The 23,779-nt window shown below is 35.2% G+C and overlaps 2 protein-coding genes across 11 annotated transcripts in view; one reads left to right on the top strand and one right to left on the bottom strand.

Annotated features, from left to right (window-relative positions):
- The first annotated feature begins 237 nt into the window (after positions 1-237).
- LOC126851027 (spondin-1-like) lies at positions 238-9,840 on the top strand. Of its 3 annotated transcripts, none has more exons than XM_050594575.1 (12): positions 238-404; positions 5,153-5,334; positions 5,457-5,638; positions 5,749-5,934; positions 6,272-6,558; positions 6,840-7,243; positions 7,457-7,628; positions 7,821-8,073; positions 8,164-8,347; positions 8,555-8,718; positions 8,791-8,973; positions 9,151-9,840. In XM_050594575.1, the coding sequence occupies exons 2-12, from the start codon at positions 5,163-5,165 to the stop codon at positions 9,235-9,237; spliced, it is 2,274 nt and encodes a 757-aa protein (XP_050450532.1). In that variant the 5' UTR covers positions 238-404; positions 5,153-5,162; the 3' UTR covers positions 9,238-9,840. The 3 variants fall into 3 exon arrangements, with proteins under 3 accessions (XP_050450532.1, XP_050450533.1, XP_050450534.1); XM_050594576.1 differs by lacking the exon at positions 238-404 and adding an exon at positions 2,874-3,001; XM_050594577.1 differs by lacking the exon at positions 238-404 and adding an exon at positions 2,880-2,994.
- The window catches only part of LOC126851017 (transient receptor potential-gamma protein), an 81,014-nt gene continuing 67,042 nt past the window's right edge, over positions 9,808-23,779 (bottom strand). For 7 of the 8 annotated variants that reach the window (XM_050594549.1, XM_050594551.1, XM_050594548.1 and 4 more), the window contains 12 exons: positions 22,278-22,448; positions 21,618-21,852; positions 19,437-19,557; positions 18,417-18,701; positions 17,686-17,819; positions 17,476-17,599; positions 17,013-17,208; positions 16,508-16,702; positions 15,333-15,558; positions 14,041-14,412; positions 13,045-13,551; positions 9,808-12,896 (listed from right to left, as the gene is read on the bottom strand). In XM_050594549.1, the coding sequence (XP_050450506.1) occupies positions 12,730-12,896; positions 13,045-13,551; positions 14,041-14,412; positions 15,333-15,558; positions 16,508-16,702; positions 17,013-17,208; positions 17,476-17,599; positions 17,686-17,819; positions 18,417-18,701; positions 19,437-19,557; positions 21,618-21,852; positions 22,278-22,448 (2,733 nt within the window). In that variant the 3' untranslated portion in view covers positions 9,808-12,729. The remainder of the gene's footprint in view (positions 12,897-13,044; positions 13,552-14,040; positions 14,413-15,332; positions 15,559-16,507; positions 16,703-17,012; positions 17,209-17,475; positions 17,600-17,685; positions 17,820-18,416; positions 18,702-19,436; positions 19,558-21,617; positions 21,853-22,277; positions 22,449-23,779) is intronic. The other variant, XM_050594547.1, reaches the window with a different exon arrangement.

The raw sequence follows: 23,779 nt of genomic DNA, 5'->3' as shown, positions 1-23,779 counted from the left end.
AATAAAAATAAAGAAAGTAAAAGTATAGACGGAGCACCGGTGATCTGGGACGAGATTTGCTTTGAAAAAAATTGAAATTTCTCCTCGGCACTGACGATTACTAAGTCTGACCAAACACTGTGGAGAGATGGCAGAAAATAGGATGATATTATATGATTAAAGATTGCATGTTTTCAAACGCGCTCTGAATGTTTATCGTGAACGTTTCCTCGCGTTATCTCGAAAGTGTCATAGCCTGAAACGATACCGAGTGACCTAAAATTGACCCCGTGACTCTCGATAAAACCTCCGAGATATTGCCAGTCAACTTGAGACCGAGTATACGACGCGTATAATATGTCCATCTCCGTTGCCGTTCATCGATTTGACTAGCAAGAAGATTTGCAAGCATCTCGAATCCGCCGGTGAGTACCCACGCGATCGGCATGTTCAACGCGCTGAGAATGCGTCACGTAAGCGAGTCTGTGACTAATCGGTCCATTATTGAAACTCAGTTGCGTAATTAACCTGCCGTGCATTCGCGCGAACACGTTGATCTTTCTCGTGCATTGAATTCAAATGAGACTCTCGTACCCCTCGGGCTGATCGCGATGTAATTAACTGTGTTGCGATTGATAATATTGATAATATTATGAAAATTTATTATATATTGCAATTTCGATACGGTTAACATTATAATTTAACATTAAAATTTAAATTGCAAATCTTGAAACGCATCCTCTCTAATATCTTTTTAATATACATTCGACCTACTTGCTTAAACGTTTTATATGCAAATAAAACACTTGTATTTATTATTAACATTAAAGTATTACAATTTATATTGCGTTAATGTTCAGTCTTATTTTTTTGCAGTTAATATAGCTCTACCTATTATATAAAAATCAGAATTTTTTTTCTTACAAACAGCATTAATTTTCTCTCCAAACACTATCCGTCTAATTTTAATTAGGTTACACCAAACAAGATTTAAGGAAGAAATATAAAATAAGATCAAATTCAAGGGAAATTTCCATTAACAGTTTGATCCGACGAGAGCTACCCGATCGCTCATTATCGCGTCGTGACTGTTAAGTAATCAGACATAAACAGATCAGATTTTGCCTTAAGCGCAAATCATCAGTCCTGTGAAAGGACTAACGGCGTGATAAAAGAAGCTGCGCTCAGCGATATTCTGCCATTCCAATGAATTATATCCGGCGAAGGATCCACTCGATAATAAGCGCGAATTTCCGGTTTCTCCTTTGCCAGCCGTACGGATGTAAAGTCTTTTTAGAATTTATCGTTTGTCTATGTTTCTCTCATCGCAAAGTGAACAAATGCGCTTCGTGTCGAACAAACAAGCGGAGACGAACCGGAAATAGCACGGTAAAGTATGCACATTGCGGTGGCGTTAAGTTTAATTGACGAACGCTCAACGGAGTTTTATTGTTTAAGGGAATGACAGGAGATTAAACAGGGCGGCAATAATAAAATAAATACAGGGCAATATCGATTATTGCACATCGCGAAATTGTGCGAATTAATAAGCGTAATGTCAGCGCGCCGGATTTATATAGTTAACTAACGAATTCAATTTTCGCAGACGTAATATCGTGTTGAAAATAATTCCCGGACGCTTTGCAAGTGTTAAAACTCTTAAATTTTGCAGATAAATCAATTAATTTAATTGATTTATTAAATGACTGTTTCGATGAATGTGCGATTGTCGCGCAAAAGTGCACGTACCCAAACAACAAATCAATTAAATCAATTCGATCCAATCATGCGTGAAAATAATTTTAACGAAACTATATTAATGAATCATGAGAAAACTATGCGATATCAAATTATTATGCTTGTTTGTATTATGGCTCACTAAATCATTTGAAAGATAGCCAAGATGGTCGTACATACAACAATGAATACAGACGTCATAGAACAATGGCTCGTGTGCCCATATAATTATTCCTAATAGCAAGATATAGTTAAGTCGAGTATTACGGCTCATGTAAATAGAATCATGTCAGTTATCATAATAATGCTAAAACGGTCAAACAAGAGAAAGAGAAAGAGACAAAGACAACTATTAAATATATTTATAATAAATAATCTGCAAAAGATAAAAATGTATTGTAAAATTTCTTTAAATGTTTTAAAAATAAAGCAATAATTAAAGATACAAATTAATTATAATTACATGCGTTTATAAAAGATTTAATTTGTTGAAAAGTTGATGTATTATGAAATCTCATCGTGCTAATATTGTAAGAAATAAAAATAAAATTTTTTTATTAAATATGCAGATTTATGATAACTATAATTTGTTAAAGAGATGAGATATGATCAAATGAAAATAGCAGATTGTTGAGGAAATCGTTATTTGCATTTTATAATAATCAAGAAAATCTCATCAGCGATACTAAATAAGAAAATAAAAATAGAAATTAATACGCACATTTATAATAGAAAATTTCAATGTGCGCTAGCAATATTGCAAAAAATAAAATGTGGATAATTTATCACACGCATTTACAAGAAACACAGCTAAATAAGAAATACGATTGAATAAAATTAATACGCGTTGCATATCATTATCTATGAGAAAATATAATAATTTGAAAAATCTCATGCTAGAAATGCACACAAATATCAAATATCAAATATATTATAACACGATAATATATTATAATGGGAAACAAAAAATAGTTTGCTAACTGGAATGTATTCGAGTATATCGCGATATGTCGCTTGTAATAATCGAGCTGCTAACATTTAATTATTCCGCTAATTGCGGAGCGCATCGTGACACGCGTAAATTCACCCACGCGCGTAGTTGTGGGTAGAGGGGTACGATTGAGGGTACGAGTTCGACCGTGCGTCATGTATGCATCAGTTTTCACGCGTGTGTACACGCGAAGCAGCGCCGCCGACACGGCTCAATAGTTTTCAGGCCGATCTACGCGAAGTTTACGATAATTAATTCGACATACAAACGTTCGCAGAGTGAAACCGGTGAGAGGTGATTACCACGTTGATTACGAAGTGCACGTAAAAAAAAACAACAACAAGACACGACAGATACCGATTGTGATAAATATTAAATTTTCCTTTCTGTCTCTCGGAAAAACATATTTGTCATCCACAAATAATTTTCTTGTTTATTTTTGTTTTGTTGGAAAAAAAACAAAGATTGCAGTAACGATTGATTTTATTGCGGAAATTATACGTTAAGCTCTTGATACGAAATGTGCGAGAAGTCTTTTAATTTCGCGATCTTTTTACGTTATATTTTTTTATATTGCGTCGCTTGTTATCATCATCATGTTCAGAGACATACATATTTTATATATTTTGCACACCCTGTACGTTGCATTTCACGATAGGATGAACTGCCTCCGCTATCGGAACGTGATAAATTCGCGCCACGTGCCAGAGCACGAGATGCGTCTTTCGCATTCTGCAATTTCCGTCTCTGTCCTCTCGTCTTGCTCCTGCCTCGCCGACTAGCGTTCTAGAAACCTACACCTACCTACGTGAACGTCGATCTCGAAAGCCGGTTGGAGCGGATTGACAACAGTCTCGACCCAGTTCTCAGCTATTCGACCGCATCGGATGCAAATAATGACGTCCCGGACGCGGACATACGTTTCATCTTCGCACATGCCTGTATTTAGGATCTCGAAATTGTTTGGGACAAGAAAGATTCGCATATCTCTGAAATCTTTTTTTTTTTTTTTATTTCATCACGTTTATCAACGGCAATTTTTTTTTTTTAATTTACTGTTAATTAAACTTTATTTTATTAATTTCTATCTTCATCAATTGTGCATTTTATAATTTTTGTATAGAATTATCTTCTATATTTATTATATTCTATTTTATAATTTTTTTATCTTACGTACCTTTTAATAATTTATAGAGATAATATATAATTCTTGTGGTAGCGGTCATCATTTTCTAGTGAAGCTTTCTCAGTAACATTTCTGCTGTGAAAGTTATATCTAGCATCGAAGACGTTTATTAATTATAGTAATAACAGGTTGTAAACGGTTGTGCATCTTAACATAAATCATAATCTCAAGTGCAGTTTAATTTCTCGCACGCGATCGCATTGATTATCATAAGATTTTACGGGCTACGGACTGCGCAAAGGTAGTCACGTCATGCGCTCGTTAGGCGAACGAAAAAAGAAACGAAAAGTTCGCAGCGCGTTGCTCGATTATAAAAGAATATCGAAACGTAATTACGATTATCCTGTTTTGCGAAAATTGAGACTTATGAGAAAATAACTAATAAATCTCGCGGGAAATAACAATTAACATTCTCACGATTTCTTTTCTGCGAGACACCAAAAAAAATTCTTTTTCATTGTCGTTGCGAAAATCGAGTATTGTTAGCGAATAATCTATGCAATAGCTATTATATTATGTCACTAAATTCGCACGATCTTAATTTCAAAATTACATAAGGAATTTAATCGCAAGTCAATTATGAAAAAAAAAAAGAAAAAAGAAAACTTCAACTAAAATTGCCATAGTTTTTATCAAATATGAGAATGTCAAATGCATTTTCAAGTAAAAAATATTTTAATTATGTTTTTATTTGAGAAAAATTTAAATCTTTTCCGATTTCTCTTTACTTGCCGTCTACTAATAATCCGAGGATATTGTCGGATCGTGCGATTCATTACAATCTCCGTTCTCCGCTCGCAATTATGAAATCGCACTTCACGATTTGCAATCCGCTCGCTATTTATTCATCGCTACTTTGTGGTCCTATGTAGCACAAGGTATTTCTGCGGTGATCTATCGAATTTAACAATAGCGATCGAAATAGATCGGCGGAATTCATCATATTTGACGAAGTGCGCGTTTGTTTCCTGCAAACGAATTCTAACAATGATGACACTTAACAGATCAGCTGGGCTTCGCTCGATTTTATCGGCATTGTCAATTACAGCAATTTTCTTGGCTGAGCAAGCGAGGCGTGAACTCAAGGACAATTCTCCGGAATGTGATTCTCGTGTTAAAAATTTTACGCGAGAATGTTTTAACTGACGTCGTATAACTGTATAATAATAATGATTATTGGTCAGAGCTTTATAATATGCTATGTTAAAGATTGAGAATACAAATATGGATGTTATGACATTAATATACGTGTGTTTTAGATTTCTCAAAATGTTATTCTTACTATTTACGGCGTGTCTCATCGCCGTGACTCAGGCCGGATGTCCCATGCGACCGACGGTGGGACAAACTTCCGCAAATAGAACACAAGGCGATGGTGGTTATAGGATTCTTGTCAAAAACGAATATATTCCCGATACAATCCATATAATTAGTCTGCAAGGTTTGATTTTCTGAAAGATTAAAAGATTAAAATTAGAAATAAAAAGATACATAGTATCTTGAAGATTTTTATATCCTACTTTGATCCTAAATTGCTACCGTTACGAAAATATAAAATTTCAGGATCACGAACGCACGAGAGATTGCAACAATTTACACGCTTCACTCTCACAGTGCACTCTTCATACTTGCCGACTTCTTCGGCGCACGTCGGTTATTTCCAGCTGTTTCCGGATTCCTTGACCACCTTTGACGAGGACTGCGTTAACACGATATCCGAAACAACCGATTTCCCGAAATCGGAGGTATGAGCTTTCTTTAAAAGAAAAAAAAAATTAATTAATTTCACTTTTCTGTCTAATTATTAATTTGTGCGGCTTACATGCTAAAAAGTGATAAATATTTTTTTTTACAGATTCAAGTGATGTGGCGCGCACCGCCGACCGGTTCCGGATGTGTTATCTTTACCGCTATGATTTTGGAGAACAACGTACGATGGTACGCTGAAGACGGTGCCCTTTCCAAGGTCGTTTGCGAGTCGACAGGCACGAAAGGTGAAAACGAGACTAGATGCTGTGCCTGCGATGAAGCCAAGTATTCGGTGAGATATAGAATTTCTTGAAAAATTCAATGGAAAGTATGTACTGTATTAATAGTATAATTTACTGGAATAAATATTTTTAACTCACAGGATTTCGCAGAATTAAAAAAAATTTCCAATAATTAATTCTTTGAAAATAATAAATTCTTTGAAAAAAATTGAAAATATCGATATTAATAAACTATTAATAAATATTAATCAACATTTTTTAAAGTTTCTAAATAGATGCTATTCTTCAATTCTTAATTTGTATGATTCCCGAGAGTTACGATGACATACGAGTAAAAACGTGTCGTTGCAATCATTCAAAATATCTTGTCGAATCACAATTTTTTAGATAACTATGGAGGGCATCTGGTCAAACAGAACGCATCCGAAAGATTTCCCTTTTTCCACCTGGTTGACCCATTTCAGTGACGTAATCGGCGCATCACACGAGCCAAATTTCTCCTTCTGGGGCAGAGATCACATCGCGACAGATGGCTTTCGACAACTGGCCGAGTGGGGCTCAGCGACAGGCGTCGAAGCAGAATTACGAGAAAATTCTAGATATCTCAGGACACTTATTAAGGCTGCCGGTCTCTGGTTTCCTAATGTCAATTCCAATACAACGACAAGTTTTACGTAATTACATTGTCTTGTAAAATATATTCAAAACGTTGAAATTTTCTTGATGTTAATAATTATGACAATAATTGTGACTTCCTGATCTCTTTTCTCAATACTCAGATAATTGAATTAAGACATTCCTGGATAATTTTTGAATATTTTTACTGTGAAAAGCAATTTAAGAAATATCTAAATATTTTAATATGTCATATCTTGTTCCAGGCATCTCATAATCAATAATAATCATTAATGGATCCTTTTGTTGAACCTTATTTGATTTCTCAATGATTTTTCAGGGTGGATCGAAAACATAATCTTCTCTCAGTGGCTTCTATGTTAGGTCCGTCTCCTGATTGGGTGGTAGGAGTGAGCAAACTTAATCTTTGTCAGAAGGACTGCACGTGGACGAAAAGCATGATAATCGATTTATATCCTTGGGACGCCGGTACTGACAACGGCATCAGTTACATGTCGCCAAATTCCGAGACGAAACCGCGCGAGAAGATGAAGCCCATAACGACTCTCTATCCGGAAGACCCGCGATCTCCGTTCTACGATCCGTCTGGTAGACCGATGCATCCGTTAGCCCGACTGTACATAAATCGAGAAAAGATCATACCGCGCGGATGTAGCGAGGAACTTTTACAGCAGCAAGTAGCTGAATTGGAAGTGGCCGAGAACACCGAGGACACATCAAGATGTAAGCATGTCGTGACGTATATAAATGTTGTTAATAATGATTTTTTTTTTTTAAAGCATTCTGAGATTTTATTATTTATTCTTTCTTCTTAAAAAATTATTATATGATATATTGATCTTTTTTTTTTTAATGGTACCAACAATTATTAAAGAAGATATCGAGTTTACTTTTAAAATATAATTGAAGAGTAACAATTTAGCTTTATCTTTTCAGTCGAGTGCGAAACGACGGATTACTCGCCATGGTCCTCGTGTTCAGTGACCTGCGGCAAGGGCTTAAGAATGCGCACAAGGTCGTACAGAATGCCGCAAAAAGCCGCCATGTTCAATTGTAACAGACAACTGATCTCGAAGGAGATGTGCGTGGCGTCTATCGCAGAGTGCTCGTGAGTACTCGTTCGCAATTCAAACGAACATTTGCATTATCACCTTTGTGTAAAAATTAAAAAAAAAAAAAAACGTCAATAATATTCTTCGTAAATTAAACCATCTGACAGATGTCAATCATGCGCATTTGCCGAATAAATTTCATCCTCACGTAAATGCACGCGATCAGAGAAGTCGGCGTTATTTTTCAGGGGCGAGGAGGAAAGCGACGACGACGTAGTTTCGTCGCGATTCGCGAGCAACCCACTTTGCGAGACCACCGAGTGGAGCGAGTGGTCCGAATGTTCGAACACGTGCGGAATAGGAATGAAAACGCGCACGAGGAGATTCCTCGATCATCGTGGCCGTAAATGGTGCCCGTTAGTGTCGCTCGTCGAGAGGGATAAGTGCATGGGGCCGCCTTGCTCAACGGGAACGGAAGAGCAGATCGATCCTGTCTGCAAGGTACGCGGTTTAACTCGTTTGTATGCCACACGAGACAAATTTTTGCCATATGATAATTTAACGATAACGATTAATGATGGATGATTTAAGGTCACGGATTGGTCCGACTGGTCGCCGTGTAGCGCTTCCTGCGGCAAGGGTGTAAAATTGAGGACGAGGTTGCTGATGGTCGATCCGTCTCTGCAGACGGAATGCTCCTCGCGCGTGGAATTGCTTCAGCAACGACCGTGCCTCGTCCAAGCTGACTGTACATTTGACATGGCAACGGCAAAAGGTAAAATATGTTAAAAATATAAACAATTTTAATATTTTATACCGAGAAAAAAGGAGAAAGAGAGAGGAAACAAAGAAAGTTTTTTTTTGATAATATTAAAATGAAATATTAATCTTACGACGTTTGTATATGAGAGAGAGAGAAGACGTTTCTGCAAACAATTATTAAATTTTGAAATATATATATCACATATATCTTTTTGTACAGTTGTATGCATGGAGGAAGCAGATCCCGGCCCGTGCAGGGGCTACTTCCAGAGATGGGCCTTCAATCCGCAGAAATTGATGTGCGTGCCCTTCGCGTACGGCGGATGTCGCGGCAACCGAAATAATTTCCTAACTGCGGATGAATGCGGCAACACGTGTGGCATCGTAAGCGCAAAACAAATTTCTCGACTATAGACGCAATACGGAGATGTCATTAAAATTCTTGTCTCTGTACAGGTACGAGCTGCTCTAACCGGTCAGTCTTTTAACGAAACCGTAAACCGAGATCAAGTACCCAGCGAATCGCTTAATCCGCCTCCCGCTCGCCCCATGCATTGTGTGGTGACGCGTTGGTCACTTTGGTCACCGTGTAGTGTTACTTGCGGCGTCGGTTATTCAACGAGTCAGCGTGTCATCGAGGTGAGCTAATGAATCTTGGATAATTACGGGCGCGTTAATTGCAAATTCACTGAAATTGCATACCTGCTGCAGACATAATATTAATATAGAATAATATTATTAATATTGATATTATAAAATTTTATTAACATGATATTGTACGTTTTTCCTATTCTGATAATATCCTTTTTTAATTAGCGAGAAGCTGCAAATGGCGGCCGTCCTTGCCCGAAAAAATTACATCGTCGTCATCGCTGCGAGCTCGCACCTTGTGAAGAAATATAAGTTGAAAAGAAACTTTATATATTCAATGGCATTTAATTTAGCATATAGCAAATATATTTTAAGAATTTTATATAAGGACAAAGAATCTATTGACGAGATCATTTTATTTCTATCTATAGAAAAACAGAGATAAATCTCGGTAAAAAAGTTTTTAATTTTAGAACATATGACCTATGCCATATTAATACGAGTGCATGAATGGATCGTTGTGATCTGCTTGCAATTTGATTATTTCATGTTTTCACATTTTTGATATTTTTTTATGACTACATAGTAAAGAAATATAATTTGTAAAAAAAATTGAATTATAAAATCATTGAATCTTTTCGATTATCGATAATCAAATATCGTTTATAACAATATTATATGATCTACTGATTCACATTGAACATTCCATAATTAATATTAATCAATATTTTTGTAGACTATCAATGTTATATTATTGTGTTACGGTTCCATTTACTGCCGGTGTGTACTGCCATTTTTAAATTAATCGCGTTATTAAATTACATTATGTTGCATTTTATATTACATTTTATACTACAAAATGTTAGGTCCAAAATAAACGAATTATCAGAATAAATGATATTTTATTAATGGTCATTTCGTGTCGGTGTTATTCTTTGCTAATTCCTATCAAATTTCAATCGATATCTTATAATGCTTTATATCAGATAATGATCTCTCGTAATACATCTGTTTAATCAAACTCCATCATTTACATTACAGCAAATTAATATCACAAGTCAAATGGTTAACTGTAATATTAAATATTTACGGTATTGCCATTAAATAAAAGAAAGTTAAAAAAACTTTTTTTTTGTATTTGACAAAAAACTTATTAATATTATATCATAAATATGTAAACACTTAGAAAAAGCAAAATTAAATTCTTTGTTAAAGATATCCGATTGATTCTTGCTTTTCACGTTATTTAATCCTTTTTGCAATTATATTGCGAAACCTTACCTCGAGCAACATACGTTCAGCGATTAATAACAAGCCCAGTGCCTAAGGCATTGCGCTTATTATCTTTACGCTTCAACATTATGAATTATGCGCCCATTTACTATGGTCTTTGAATTGCGATGAGCGCCGTCTTTGGAAAACACCCAAGATTTCAGAGTTTTTCAAGAATTTCGAAAGCTTTCGCCGCTATTATGATTTTCCAATATTTTTCCGCGATTTCACATGCAAAATCACATGCGACTGTATGTACTCGCGGATTCCATTCATTATTATATCATATAATTGTGAAAAAATTCCATCAAATTCGCAGGATTCTCATTATTCAAATAATTCTGAGTTTTATCTCGTATTTATTAAAATCAATTGGTTCCGCTTATGTGTTATTTAAAGATATCTCTCTTTTACTTCCACAACGAACACTCGCTACTTACCATCAACTGGAGATCTAGCTTCATACAATTACATTAATAATCTCATATATAAATAATACACGTAAGTGGTAGGATGACTAAAACATTATACATCTACCAAGAGCGTCAAATTGTCATTTTGTCTTATCTAAGGCTATATATTTGTTATCAAGTAATGTATATCCTTGTATTATTTTTTATACCATGCAATGTTACACAATTTTAAATTCTCTACAACTCTAATTCTTTCTCTTAAATTTTTTATTCTTTTTGTCACATTTAATGCTATTTTATTTTAAATATTTTATTTAAAATAATGTTGCTCTGAAATAAATATAATAGACAATTAGAGATTCTTGGTAGATATATATAGCATTTTTTAATAATGACTATATCTCTTTTCGGCGCTATCGAAACCACGGGAAGATCGATGATGGATAGAGGGACGAAGCGAGCGATTGGACAGTGCGCTTAAGGCGACTCGCTTCTCGAGCACTTACCTGTGGTACTGATCGCGCGATTCGTTTAACACATTAACAATAGTAATAATTATTATTAATAACGTATATATAACGTACATATAATATCTAGAAGTAGTACGTAATATCTAGGACTCCCGTTTTCTTTTAGGCCACTACTCGACTATGTACTACGATGTGTTTTTTTTGGTCATGCGGTTTGTTCCTGCTCTTTTTTTTTATGTTTCGCGAAAAATTCAGGCGAATCGTTTTCCTCGATTTCGACGATTGACGAAAGATTCTGTTTGTAAATCTTAATGTGAACGGAGAGTATGCACTGGATCATTAAAGATAAATTTGTTAACAAATTTGGGATTACAATTGCTTACTTTTAACTGAAACTTTGTAGAAATGAAACTTTAAGGATCCAACTTTCTCTCTTTCTCGCGCAATTTATTGCGCGTCTTGCGGAAGAATAATTACATAATCAATTCTCTTGACACATACACACATACACACGCACGTACACACCGTTTGTGTGTAACCGTTTGCTAAACTATTGTAGAATAAAAAATAATAAAAATCCTCCATTGGCAATGATTGTATCGATTAGTTTGTAATTAGAGTAAGTCTGTAAGGTATATATACAGGAGAAATAAATTGCCCAAGAAACAATCGCTCGAATGCAGCTAGGAGGCTACGAGTTTCGTTCTTCAGTAGACCAGCTCTCTGAAGATACGATTTAACTTTATTCGCTACTTCTGCTTGACATAACGTAATTCGTCGTCTCTCAAAGTTAACTTAATAATATAATAATTGTTTTTTTTTCACCTTTTTGTTACGAGATCTTTTGACTGACTAATGTTGACTAGACTACTTTGTTGCCGATCCACGTATGCCATTTCCGCGTTCTGGCAGTAATAGTAATAGTAATAATCCTCAGTACGATTTAACATCGATCGTCGCTTAAAATAGTCACGCGAAATCCCGCAATAAAACAAGAAATCGCGTAATCGATCAATCATATAGATATATGATATTTCATGGTCCTCACTAATTTTAATATAATTAAACAAATGTTGTACGAATGACGTTAAATACGTTTTTATGTAAAACTTCTATATTTAATATGTTTAAAATAAAAAAAAAAAATTTAATAAAACACTTACCACAATAATCGTTGAAACTCCTTCACGTAAATAAAATGTATAGACGTATAACGCAATGTATATACACATGTATATATGTATAACGCAAATAAATTATTTAATAAATAGAATAATAAGTTTTTCAATTACCTCACTATTGGACATCTTATGATTAGAAGAAAGTCGCGCTTGTACTAAAAGGATGCTTCATTCAGTGAAGGAAGGAGACTGGGTCGACGAGAGAATGGATTTTTCTTCGAGATTTCCGAGTTTTCCAATGTCGCTCTTACGTTTAATCGGCATTGGCGTGTCATGTCGCGAGAAAGGCATCATTGTGCGTCTGTCGACGTCGAGAGGACCGTGTCGCATGCGTGCGTGTATCGTACGATCGTCGTCGGCGTCGTTCTAGCTTCATGGCCGTTGAAGATGAAGCCTAAAGTTAAGTTTCGACTGATGTTTCCTGTGTCAGCTGATCGGCCGCCGCAGCCCGGCGACACATCGGTTTCCTCAGAGCCAGCCGGTGGAGACATCGTGTCCGGAAATCGGCTCGATGCCGGGAAGACGCAGCTGCGTCGCCGATCCGTTTCGCCTCTCCGTGAACTTCGACGTCGAGACGTTCGCCTCTACGCTCTCCTCGGTGGTCGACGGTGTCAATGGTACTGTGCTGACAACATCTGCAAAATAATCACATCGCAAGAATTTCTCATTTTGTATCTCTCTCTACAATTAAATATTTTCTCGAAAAATTAAAAATTTCAACACACAAGAAAACGCTTTAACTTTTATAAATATTAAAAATAATTTTAATAAGAGTTCACTCACTTTGCTGCTCGCTGATACTGGGGATTTCGATGACGTCGAAGCTGGGCTGATGACTCTGCGTGACTTCGTGTCGTCGAGACGTTATCGATGATTGCGGCGTTATTTCGGGGCCTCGAGTTGGTACGCTGCTGGCGCGTTGCAGCTGCTTTTTGGAAACCCTGGACGCCAGGACGGTGGCGACCGAGTGCATCGCGCTCGAATCAGGGGGATTCGTGTTGGTGCTGCTGCTGATCGCGGGCGGGGACGATCTCGAGGTGGAGAACTTTTTGCGCTTCCTTCTCAGAGCGGCCAAAGCTGGCCCCAGGCCATGGCTGAACACGTGATGCGTTTCGTGATGGTGCGCGTGATGAGAGTGAGAGTGATGGGGATGGGGATGGGGATGTTGCGTACTTTGTACGTCTTGGCTTGCCATTTCCAAAGAGGATTTTGAATCCGATGAACCCTCGGACCGCGACCCACCGTCCTCGGACGCCGGTGAATATACCGAGTCTTCCGAACGAGATCTGCCTAGGAAGAGGGGAAAAAAAACAATATTCGCCTAATTATAAATTCAATCTATTATTATCATTCTATTTTACTCTAAAAAGCACAAAGAGATAAAATAATAAGTTCTAATAATATCAAGATGTAAAATTTATTGAACAAAATATCGAATTAAGATTCTTAATTTATTAACATTAACATTAACACAATTTAACTAAAATACTTAATTAGACTATTAAATTACTAAATAGAAGACGAGACAGGACAGTCTCCAATAAGATGTTTTAAGGATAAACAATTTTTATTTATTTTTCAAATATTTTTTTGTAATTTTAATTGATAAAATATAAAAAATTTTAGATCATATTTGATATTCTAATAAATATTAAATCTCGACTGTACATACTCGTTCAAAAAATAAATGAGAAAGTCGCGTGAGAATGTTAATCTATATTACTTCAAAAATTATTACATTAATAAAAATATTAATGTAAGAAATATTAATCAACTTACCGATCAATCTAGAGACTCTTCCGACTTTCGCAGCCTCGATTAGAGTGCCCCAGCGCTTCTTCCGGGAGCTACCTCTGGTACCACGAAGTTGTTGCGGCCCGGTGGCCAATCCGGGCATGCTATTAGTGCTGGTATGATGTGGGCTCTTCTTTACGCCCGGTCCGAATATGCCGCTTAGAGTCGAGCCAAATAGGTCTTGATGAGAGTTCTCGTGCTGCACTTGTTGAAGGGACGCGATGAACTCGGCCACGGGCGGTAGAGTGCCGCTTCCGCCTGGCTGCGGCGCGATGTTGAAACCCTTCATCAAACGCCGCTCCTTCTGACGATTCTTCTTGCCACCCGCACCTATAGATATCTCTTTAAGGCAACCGTCTACGGAACAAACAGAAAATCGACGAACCAAGCAATCTACGAAAAACTTAAACAACTACGTAGCTATGTACAATAATATGTAATGTAAATAAAGGATATATATACAATGCATGGACAGATGAGTGCAATGTATGTTTATATGTCATGGTCAGACATGGAATAAAACAGTGTAATAAAAGAAAGAAAAAACACAAAATTTACATTTTCTAAAACCTGCTGGAGTTTTTAAACAAAATAAAGTAATAAAGTTTTCAACGCATTATATATATTACGTTAATAAAATAGAAATTACGTACGTTTACTTCATCACAATTAAAGATAAAAACAAAAAATAAAAATAAGATTAACGCAGATATTATTTATATTTGTTAAAAATTTATGCGGAACGTATACATTTTCTCGTTAGGAATAATCAGAGATTCAAAGCGGCACGATATCTGAACAGCAGTTGGATCCTTAATTATGGTAATTAGCTCTAAAACTCTAAGTGATTAATGGCGCCTTCTTTAATTTCGAATTACAAGGGGAGGCCCTCGTTTGGATAACTAATGCGAGCGTTACTACGAGTAAAATAATGATCAGCATTTGCGAGCATTTGCGGAATTAAATTTGAAGTTTCAACGTTACGCGTGATGCGATTAACAATTTGTGGATTACCAGAAATTGCGCGCCATCGCTCACATGTGATTCCTGTTGTTAATTCGATAACACATTCGTTCGTGTCGAATGCACTTTTATTTCAAAATGCGAAACAAGTCGTTTAATTGTAAAACTAAATCTCGCAATAAAATTCTTTCAACTCTCTAAACTAAATTTGTTTATTAAACAAAATTGATATTCATGATTAATATACGACATCGGTAAAAACTATGCGAAAATAAATCAATGCGTTTCATGCAGAATATCTGTGTATGACCTACCGGTACCGCTACTCGCTGCAGTGGACGTGTTCATCCCGGAATTCTTCAGTATCTCGATAAGTTCGAAGCGAAATGCACTAATGTCCTGTTTGATCTCGTTCACGTCGTCCTCCGTGACGCCTTCGTTTTCCGCCTTGCGTTGTTCCACGGTGACGTATCGCCTTACCAAATTTCTCATGATACTCTGATACCTAAAGTCTCGCTCAGAGGCCTGCTTGACTTTTCGCTGAGGCAAGAGAATCAGAAATCGAAACCTTTCAACGTCAGAAGTTTTCGTTACAAAGTGCACATTTTACGATACGCTCTACATATAGTGTGTCCCAGATTTGTCAAGCCATTGTATTATTTGAACTCTTTGAGTAATGCGTATTCGATCTTCTTTCAGCGAAAATGTCAAGTGTCATCCCATAAGTTATTTTTCGATTTTTATTACAAAAGGTATGATATATTAATATTGTGCAGAATCGAGAACATAATACAATTAAAAAGGAACTGATTCTCTGTGCAAAATTAAATAAAAAAATGTAGAATAAAATCTTTTTTATATAAAACTTTGCGAGCATTCGAGAAAAATTACTTTGAATATTGTTAAGAAGATCTTTTATCTTCAATCATTTATAATTTGAGAAGTTTCTTTGTTATTTTCATTAAAAACTACCTTCAAATCCTTCAATCATAGAATCGATAAATAAAAGATGATAAGTCTGGGAAATTCTGTATAATATCGCTCGATCTATAAATATGCAGAACGCGTTGTGACTAATAACGACAAAACTTCGCCATGGATTTAATATCCCTTATAAGTTCTAAAAAATGTGAAAACTTTTCTCCCGATACTCAAAATTCCGCCCTAAATATCCACTTCTTTCACATCTAAAGATGAAATTTAAAAATCTAAAAATAAAACCGTAGCTCCCGAGAGAAATTCGCAGGAGATTTCTTACGATTAGATGCATTTTTCAATATCTTCCAATATTCTCTCTGAACTGAACCTCTCGCAATGGTCTATTGACATTTTATTTCACAGCATGCTCTGCATTTCGAAAGAGATAAAAGATTCAGATTCAAAAATCGCGTACAAGAAGATCGAATCTCCAGAGAAATTTATCGCAAAGACGAGAGAATGTCACAGCTGCTATTCTAACTATTCAAAAATTTTGCAAACTATCCTTTACCCTAATCGTGCGCATGTGTTCCTTCTTGGCCGCCCTGCTGTGTCCACAACACTTCCGATATACCCATTGTATGATGTACCAGGCGCTCTTCGGGGTCGGTATTATGTTAAACGGCGGTGGGACGGTTCCACCTTCCTCGAAATAGCTGATCCAAAGTTTGCTCCTCGCAAATTTCCACTCGACGTCGGCGCGCTCCTAATTACGAGTACGCTGAATTACCCCGCTAATTAGCTTCGGCTAATTATAAACGCAAAAAATATGGTACATTTCGCAGCCGTTATTTTTATCGTTCTAATACTTTCAGAATCTCGCATTCATTTTCGTTAATTCTCACGAAGGCGAGTAAGTGCCGCTTTCGCGTTTAACACGACTAAAAAGTTAGCGATTCATTACAGTTTCTCTCATTTTCTCCGTTTCTCTCCAAAGTTCTTGTAACTTGTATGACAGGAGACTCTGTCTCTAAATATAAAGTCGAGGAGATTCGTAGAAAAGACGGGACACTTACCGAGATTAACTGATAGGAATGATTCATCATGGCGATTAAGAGATTCAGGAGGACGACGATGTTGATGACCGAGTAAGTGCCAAACATCAACATACCCCAGAATCTCGTGAATACTTTGATGCCGTCCAATTCGAAGCTCTCGAGATCCACCAACCCAAAAACCGCCCAGAACAGTGTTTGTATTGTCTCAAACAAACTACCGCGAAAATCTTTACTATATATTATTCAAAATAAATTAAAAAATATAATAGAGAAAATAATTTAAAAAATTCAAATGTTAAAATATGAGATATAAGATACTTTATGACATAATTCTAATCAAATTTCTGGAGTAAAATATAGATTTTCATCTTTTTTCTTTCACACTTTGACAATTTGCATAGAAATTGAATTTTTTAAAATTCTCTATATATTTTTTCATAAGATACGCAAATATTTATTCAAAAAGATTGTCGCTGAATACTTTGCGAATCGACGCCAAACGATGCATGCGTTGGAATCGGTAGTAATGTTAGCACTGTGCGGATACACCGTAGGACATCGTTTCTTCTCCATGTCGGCGTAATACCAGAGAAGTTGATTGAGACCTAACAAGCGATGAGTTTTACATTAATATCTCTCTTATACAATGTGTGTACGTCTTATTATGATTCTCTTTTTTTTTTTTATTTACCGCACGAGAAAGCGAAGAGAACTAGCACGTAGAGAAAAAAGAACTTCATGATATCCACGACCATTCTCGATAGGGACACTTGCAGCGGACCGAGGTGAGGATTCACAGAGAATATATAGACGAGTTTTAGCGAACTGCAATGTAACATTGTTCGTTATTGTAATTCAAATAATTAATAGTTTCCTACATTTTCTCAATTTTTATGTTATAACGCAGTACGACTTCTCAATGCAATTAAGAATTTATTCGTATTCTAGGCACGATGCAGTGATTATTCGCATTCAAAACGCGCTTTAAATGCAATGCATTAGTTATATAAATTTCAAAATTGTGAAATCAAAACTCTTCTTTCTAAAAAGTACATTTCTCCATGAGTTATGATTTTTGACAAAATTTAAAATAAAAATTTACTTATACTTTTATGTGTTGCACATATCAATATTTTTTGTATTACACGATATAAAAGTAAAAGTAAAATTCTTCATCAAATTGTATCGCAAATTATATATTATCTAAAATAAATTTAAATAATATTGTAATATTATTTATTTGTTATATTGCAACAAATAAAAAAATGTAAAGATTTTATATAATTATAAATATTTTTATAAATAGATTTGCAAAACTAAAAAGAAACTTAATGTTTGTAATTTATCGCGCGATCATTTTATTCTAAACTTTACGGCAACAAGAGAAATACAAAATCTCCGAGCGCTTGAGCGATTTATTACCTGAAGATGTTGGCGGCGGAGAAGAGGCCCTCGGAGATGAGCATCGGATCCCAAGCGTCCCATTCCTCCCGTTGGAGCTCGAGCCATGGTCCCGGTCCTTTGCCTTCGTTCTCCTTTTGCACCCTATAGTATGCTACGACTCTGAGCGCGACCGTGGCTACGTACAGCGAGTTCGTTATGAAATCGATCACATTCCACATATCGTGCACGTACTCTTCCAGGCCCACATCCCACAACTGCTTCACCTCCGACCAGATCAATCCCGATACCCAGGCCAATATAATCCTGTGACGAATCATATTTTGTCACTTCATTTCGATTTTAGTCTTTCCAAAAAAGACAAAGAAGGGGAGGAAGAAAGAGAGAATAAAAAAAAAACACGCATCTCTGCACAATTTATTTCACTCTCAACGCCTTTTAACTCGATTAATTGCTCGGAATCTATTTAGAGTTTTTTTTTTTAATAGCTCTATAATTTGTCAATGTCTTTTCCTGTTTTTTTACTCTTTTATTATTGTAAATACTTGCGCCTTTATTTATTAATAATTCGTACATTTATATCGTAAATTAAAAATATAAAATACGCCAAATTAAATGCAAAATCAATCCTGACATGAGGAGAGCATAAATTTGTAATATGATAGGTCCTGATTCTCTCTGATTTCGATCTCGTCGTGAGGAAAAAGCCCCTCGAGGTTGTAGTGCCTCCGGGACTTCATCTCGTTTACCACCGACTTACTGCATGTAACGCTTCTAGGTTCCATATTACCGTCTTCCGCTCGAGCGGAGAGCGTCATAAGCGGTAGATATTAAACGGATTTTACCTGGCTTTTCTTACTTTATACTCTTCTTATTTCTTATATTTCTTTCTTTTCACAATTTACTATTAAAATTGCTCATACTTTTCGCGTAAAAGATTTCTCTCGCTATTATATTCTTAACCAAAATAAAAATATTTGAACTGTCGAGTTAAAACATTAATAACGTGTAATATAAAAATGAAATTGAAGGAAATCTTACCATTCCACGACCGTTGGTGCGGCACCACGTTTCGTCGGCGCTGGTTCACTTTCCACGATGTCGTGTCCCATCCAATTATCGATTACGTTTTCTATCCGCTGACTAGCCAGAATTAACATGACTGCGCAAGCAAAATTAAGCGCAACTTCATTGTTAAAAATTCATAACTTTTCACAACGGAACAGAGATAATAGATAGAAATAATAAATCGTGTTTCTCTTGATTCGAGTCTGAAGTAGATTTCGTAAGTTTAAAATGACATTTAATATCTCAAATATTTAATGCAAATTAGTTAGAAAGAGCTGCAAAGAATTAAGAATAGCTTCTCTTATTTCCGCAAATAAATTACTTCTGAGTTTCATTCCAAGTTTGTTAAAGAATCTGCAATTAAAATTTTCCCAGATAAAATAGAGAGAAACATCCTATATAATTAAGTAGTATTAAATAACGAAAGCCAAGCCAAAGATGTATCGTTTGTGATCGAACATGCAATTAATCTCGAGGTAATAATGCTTCTTAACCGTCTGAATTTCACATATTAGCGCACCACTATTATTGGTATCGGCACCGAAAGGTATTTGTAAACTCTTTGACGTTCACTACGTAGGTGTTTGATCTGCCAACGTGCCGGAAAGTTAAATACGACGTAGGAAATGCTGCTCGCGATACGTGTCACTCTCCTTTTTGAACACTTCCGCAGAATGAGTCATATTGAATATCGTTAAATACATGAAATTATTTGACCATTACATATAAAACATCAGACATCAAAAACTTATAAGATAAACGTCTATTAATAATTAAATTTGTATTATTAGTATTATTAGTAAATAACATGCTACAAATTTTGCAAAAATATGCTTTAATTTTCACAAAAGATTGCAATTTCTCAAGTTCTAGTAAATTAGTGTAATTTTATTAGATGATTCTAAAATTACGTATAATATCGCAAAAATCTATATAATATTTTACACATGTAAAAAAACAATATTAATGCAAAAAAATGGAAATTAGTATTCAAAATTTAATGCTTGAAATTAAAAACATAAAACTATGAAATTAAAAACATATTCAGATTTTTTTATCTTAAAACTCTTCCTCTATTTGATCAAAATAATATTAAAATGATTTTTCTCTTTAAGAAATGGTATTTTTCCTTAAAAAACGTTGTCTTAATTATATTTATTTTGTTGCTTCAAAAATTGTTTAAAAATTGTGGATGTAAAATCGATATGTTAGATGCAATGATCCAATAAACATATATATTCGTTTGTGTGCATACTGGACTAAGTAAAATTATGTTCAATCAAATAATTTCTATTGTCCTTCCTTAATGGGGGGGGGGGAAGGAAAATTTAACTGTTCGCAAAAGTAGGATTCATGTTTCGTTAGTTTCGTGAAAATTTCCCAGTGGAATTACACATTTGCTCATCAGTACGATATTTAGCGTAGTTGCGCGAATATTTGATTGCTTCAGGAATTAACAAAGTACCGCAGGGGAAAACAAGATTATTAAAGAAATAAAAATAATCTTGATATTTGATACGTAACTGCTTCAGTGATATGAGTCATTTCAAATTGCTTTATTAAATGAAATACGCACATATTTCGATTTGAAAATTTGATTGCTCCAAGATACGTAGTTAATATGCGAAATCATATATGTATATTGGTTTCAATATTGACTCTTTCCCGGCATCGCAAATCGAATGACTCTATTGATTTCGAAATCAGATATTGCGTTGCAACGATTATTCCAGCCAATTTCGATTGAAAATCAGTTATTTCAATTGAGACTAAAAACAATTTCACGCATGACTTTGGAATCGAATGCGGTTTCAGCTGTCAAGCGGACCAAGAATAAGAGAGATGTTTGTAAGAATTGGCGATAGGTATCGAGCTGATTCACCGGTGCCACTGATATTTCCGGAATGAACCGGATATTTGGGTCACGTTGATCAAGTGTGGTGAACAATCTAGGAAATGGCAGGTTACGGCCGGATGTCGTGCCAAGTGATTGGATTTAAAGCGTGACAAGAAACTACTTCGATTGTAAAAATGCCTGATCTGTTATTGGAGCGTTTTATCTCTTTTCGCATGCCTCAGCGTAAAGATTTTTTTTATCTTTGATTTTTTATCGATATAATTAATGGATTAATGGACAGTATTTTGCGTACTCACATAAAAAAGTGAAATACGACGCAGAGTTACAGATGAATTTGATGAATGGCTTTCTCATGGTCTGACCGACCATACTGTGGGGTGCGATGATATACGCTACACTGAAAAAAGGGAAAAGAACGCCGATTCTGACAATCTCCAGCGCCTGGAGAAACATATTCTTCCTTCGAAATCCCGGCAGACCCTCGTACCAGATCGATGCCAGTAGCTGCTGTACGTTAGGATGCGCCACAAACTGAAAACATTCAGGTAACGTGATATTGACCGATAGCTTCCGGTCATGTGACTGGGAGGAAGGTGAAAATACTCGCGCAATCAGAGTTTAAGCTGCAGTTGCTGTTCAAACTGTCGTTCCTAATTATAACATTAAACTAACGAACGTCTTCGGTCTCTACTCCACTGTTTAATTGAAGCTCAATTATCCCTGATAAGCGTCAATATTTCGAAAGATGCAATTGAGCGAGAAATTAATATAATAGTTAGATATTTTACATGTATGTATTTGAAATTGTAAAAAAAAATCTTTTCGCATATTTGATTTGAAATGATTGCAATAATTAAAATATATGAAAAAAAAAATAAATCTTATATCTTTTATAATTTTCTATAATATAATTAAAAATCTATAAGATTTATCTTTTTCGTTTAAATTTTATATACCTTTTTTTGTCTCAGCTTAATAGCTAATTTTAAGCGATTGAGATGCATCCTCTCTCCGTGCTCAAAAGCTGGTCCCGTTGGATCGTGATTCAACAGAACTTCGAGCTCGTAGGAACTTCTAGTGTGGTCCAGTAAAGCTGTCGCGAAATCTTGGCACTGTCTTCGAAGCTCCTAAAATCACACGCATTGTCAATACAAGTACGTCGTAATGCAATTTCGAAAATGTGCATTTTCTCCAAAATATTTAATTTTGTAAGATTGTTAAAAATAATTCTCTTAATTTTGCTCGGGGAAATTTCAAAACTAATTCCTCAATACTTCTAAAGAGAACTCGACCAAATCTCTATGCCTCACGTGTCAGAAATTACAAGGAATTCTCACGCTTGACAAAGCCAAGCTGATCGAACTTCCAGACTTCCTGCAAGGTCGATAAGCATTCGAGATCCTATCCTAATCGCTCACCAATCTTGCCCCGAGTCCAATCGGATTCTTGTCACGTACTCATAGATATAGTAGTCTCCGCGATGTGTCTCACATTGTTAGCTGGCGAACGAAATCAAGAATCTCCTCAGGAAGTTTTCTTCGCTTAATAAAACGACGGAGGGAAATTGTATGGTTATAATTTATTTTTATTAATTATTTGCTGATCATCAAATAAATGCGATACGCATTGTTTGGCATACCAAGAATTTGTCTGTCAAAGTATTTCATATAGTTTTAAATATGATATTTCTTTCTATTCAATGTCATTCAAAAAATTGTTCTTTTTCTATTGAATAACTCAAGATGTCTTGGATCGTTATTTATTATAAATCAAAAAAATTTGATACAAAAATAGAAGCTAAAGAATAGACGAGCAAATATAATGTTATTGCAAGATTACATATGGTTTATCTGAAAAAAAAATCACTGCTACCTCAAAGTGCAGTCTGCAAGCTCAAGTCGTTAATCTTCAATCTTAACGATGTCGTAAATTAAAGTTGTCTCGCGAGACGCGCAAAGTTGCTCGCATCAAACAATGCATTTGCAATGTATAAAATAAATAAAATAAATAAAAATTAATTATAATTATTTTTAAAAAAGATAGTTAAGAAAGAATATGAAAAGTGATTTAATATAATAAAGTAAAATTAATAAAAAATTTTAAGTATTGGTATAGAATAATTAAAAAATATAGAAAAATAATTTAAAAATTCAATTAATGGAAAGTTTGATTTAATTGAATAAAATTTAATTAAATAAAAATTAAATAAAAATTAAATAAAAATTAAGAAAAATTAAGAAAAATTAAGAAAAATTAAGAAAAGTAAGAATATGGGGATACTAAAAAAGAAAAGAGAAGAAAAGAGAAGAAAAGAGAAGAAAGGGAAAAAAAGGAAGGGGAAGGAGAAGATAAAATAAAATTTATTTTTAAATAAAAAATAAGTTAGAAATATTGGGTAAAAATGGAAATATATTTTAGGAGGAATGAAGAGGATGGTTATTTTTATTTAGAGGTTTTT

The sequence above is a fragment of the Cataglyphis hispanica genome, chromosome 7 (assembly GCF_021464435.1).
Source record: "Cataglyphis hispanica isolate Lineage 1 chromosome 7, ULB_Chis1_1.0, whole genome shotgun sequence".
NCBI lineage: Eukaryota > Metazoa > Arthropoda > Insecta > Hymenoptera > Formicidae > Cataglyphis > Cataglyphis hispanica.
The sequence above is the reverse complement of the archived record's forward strand: the minus strand, read 5'-3'. Positions and strand labels throughout refer to the sequence as shown.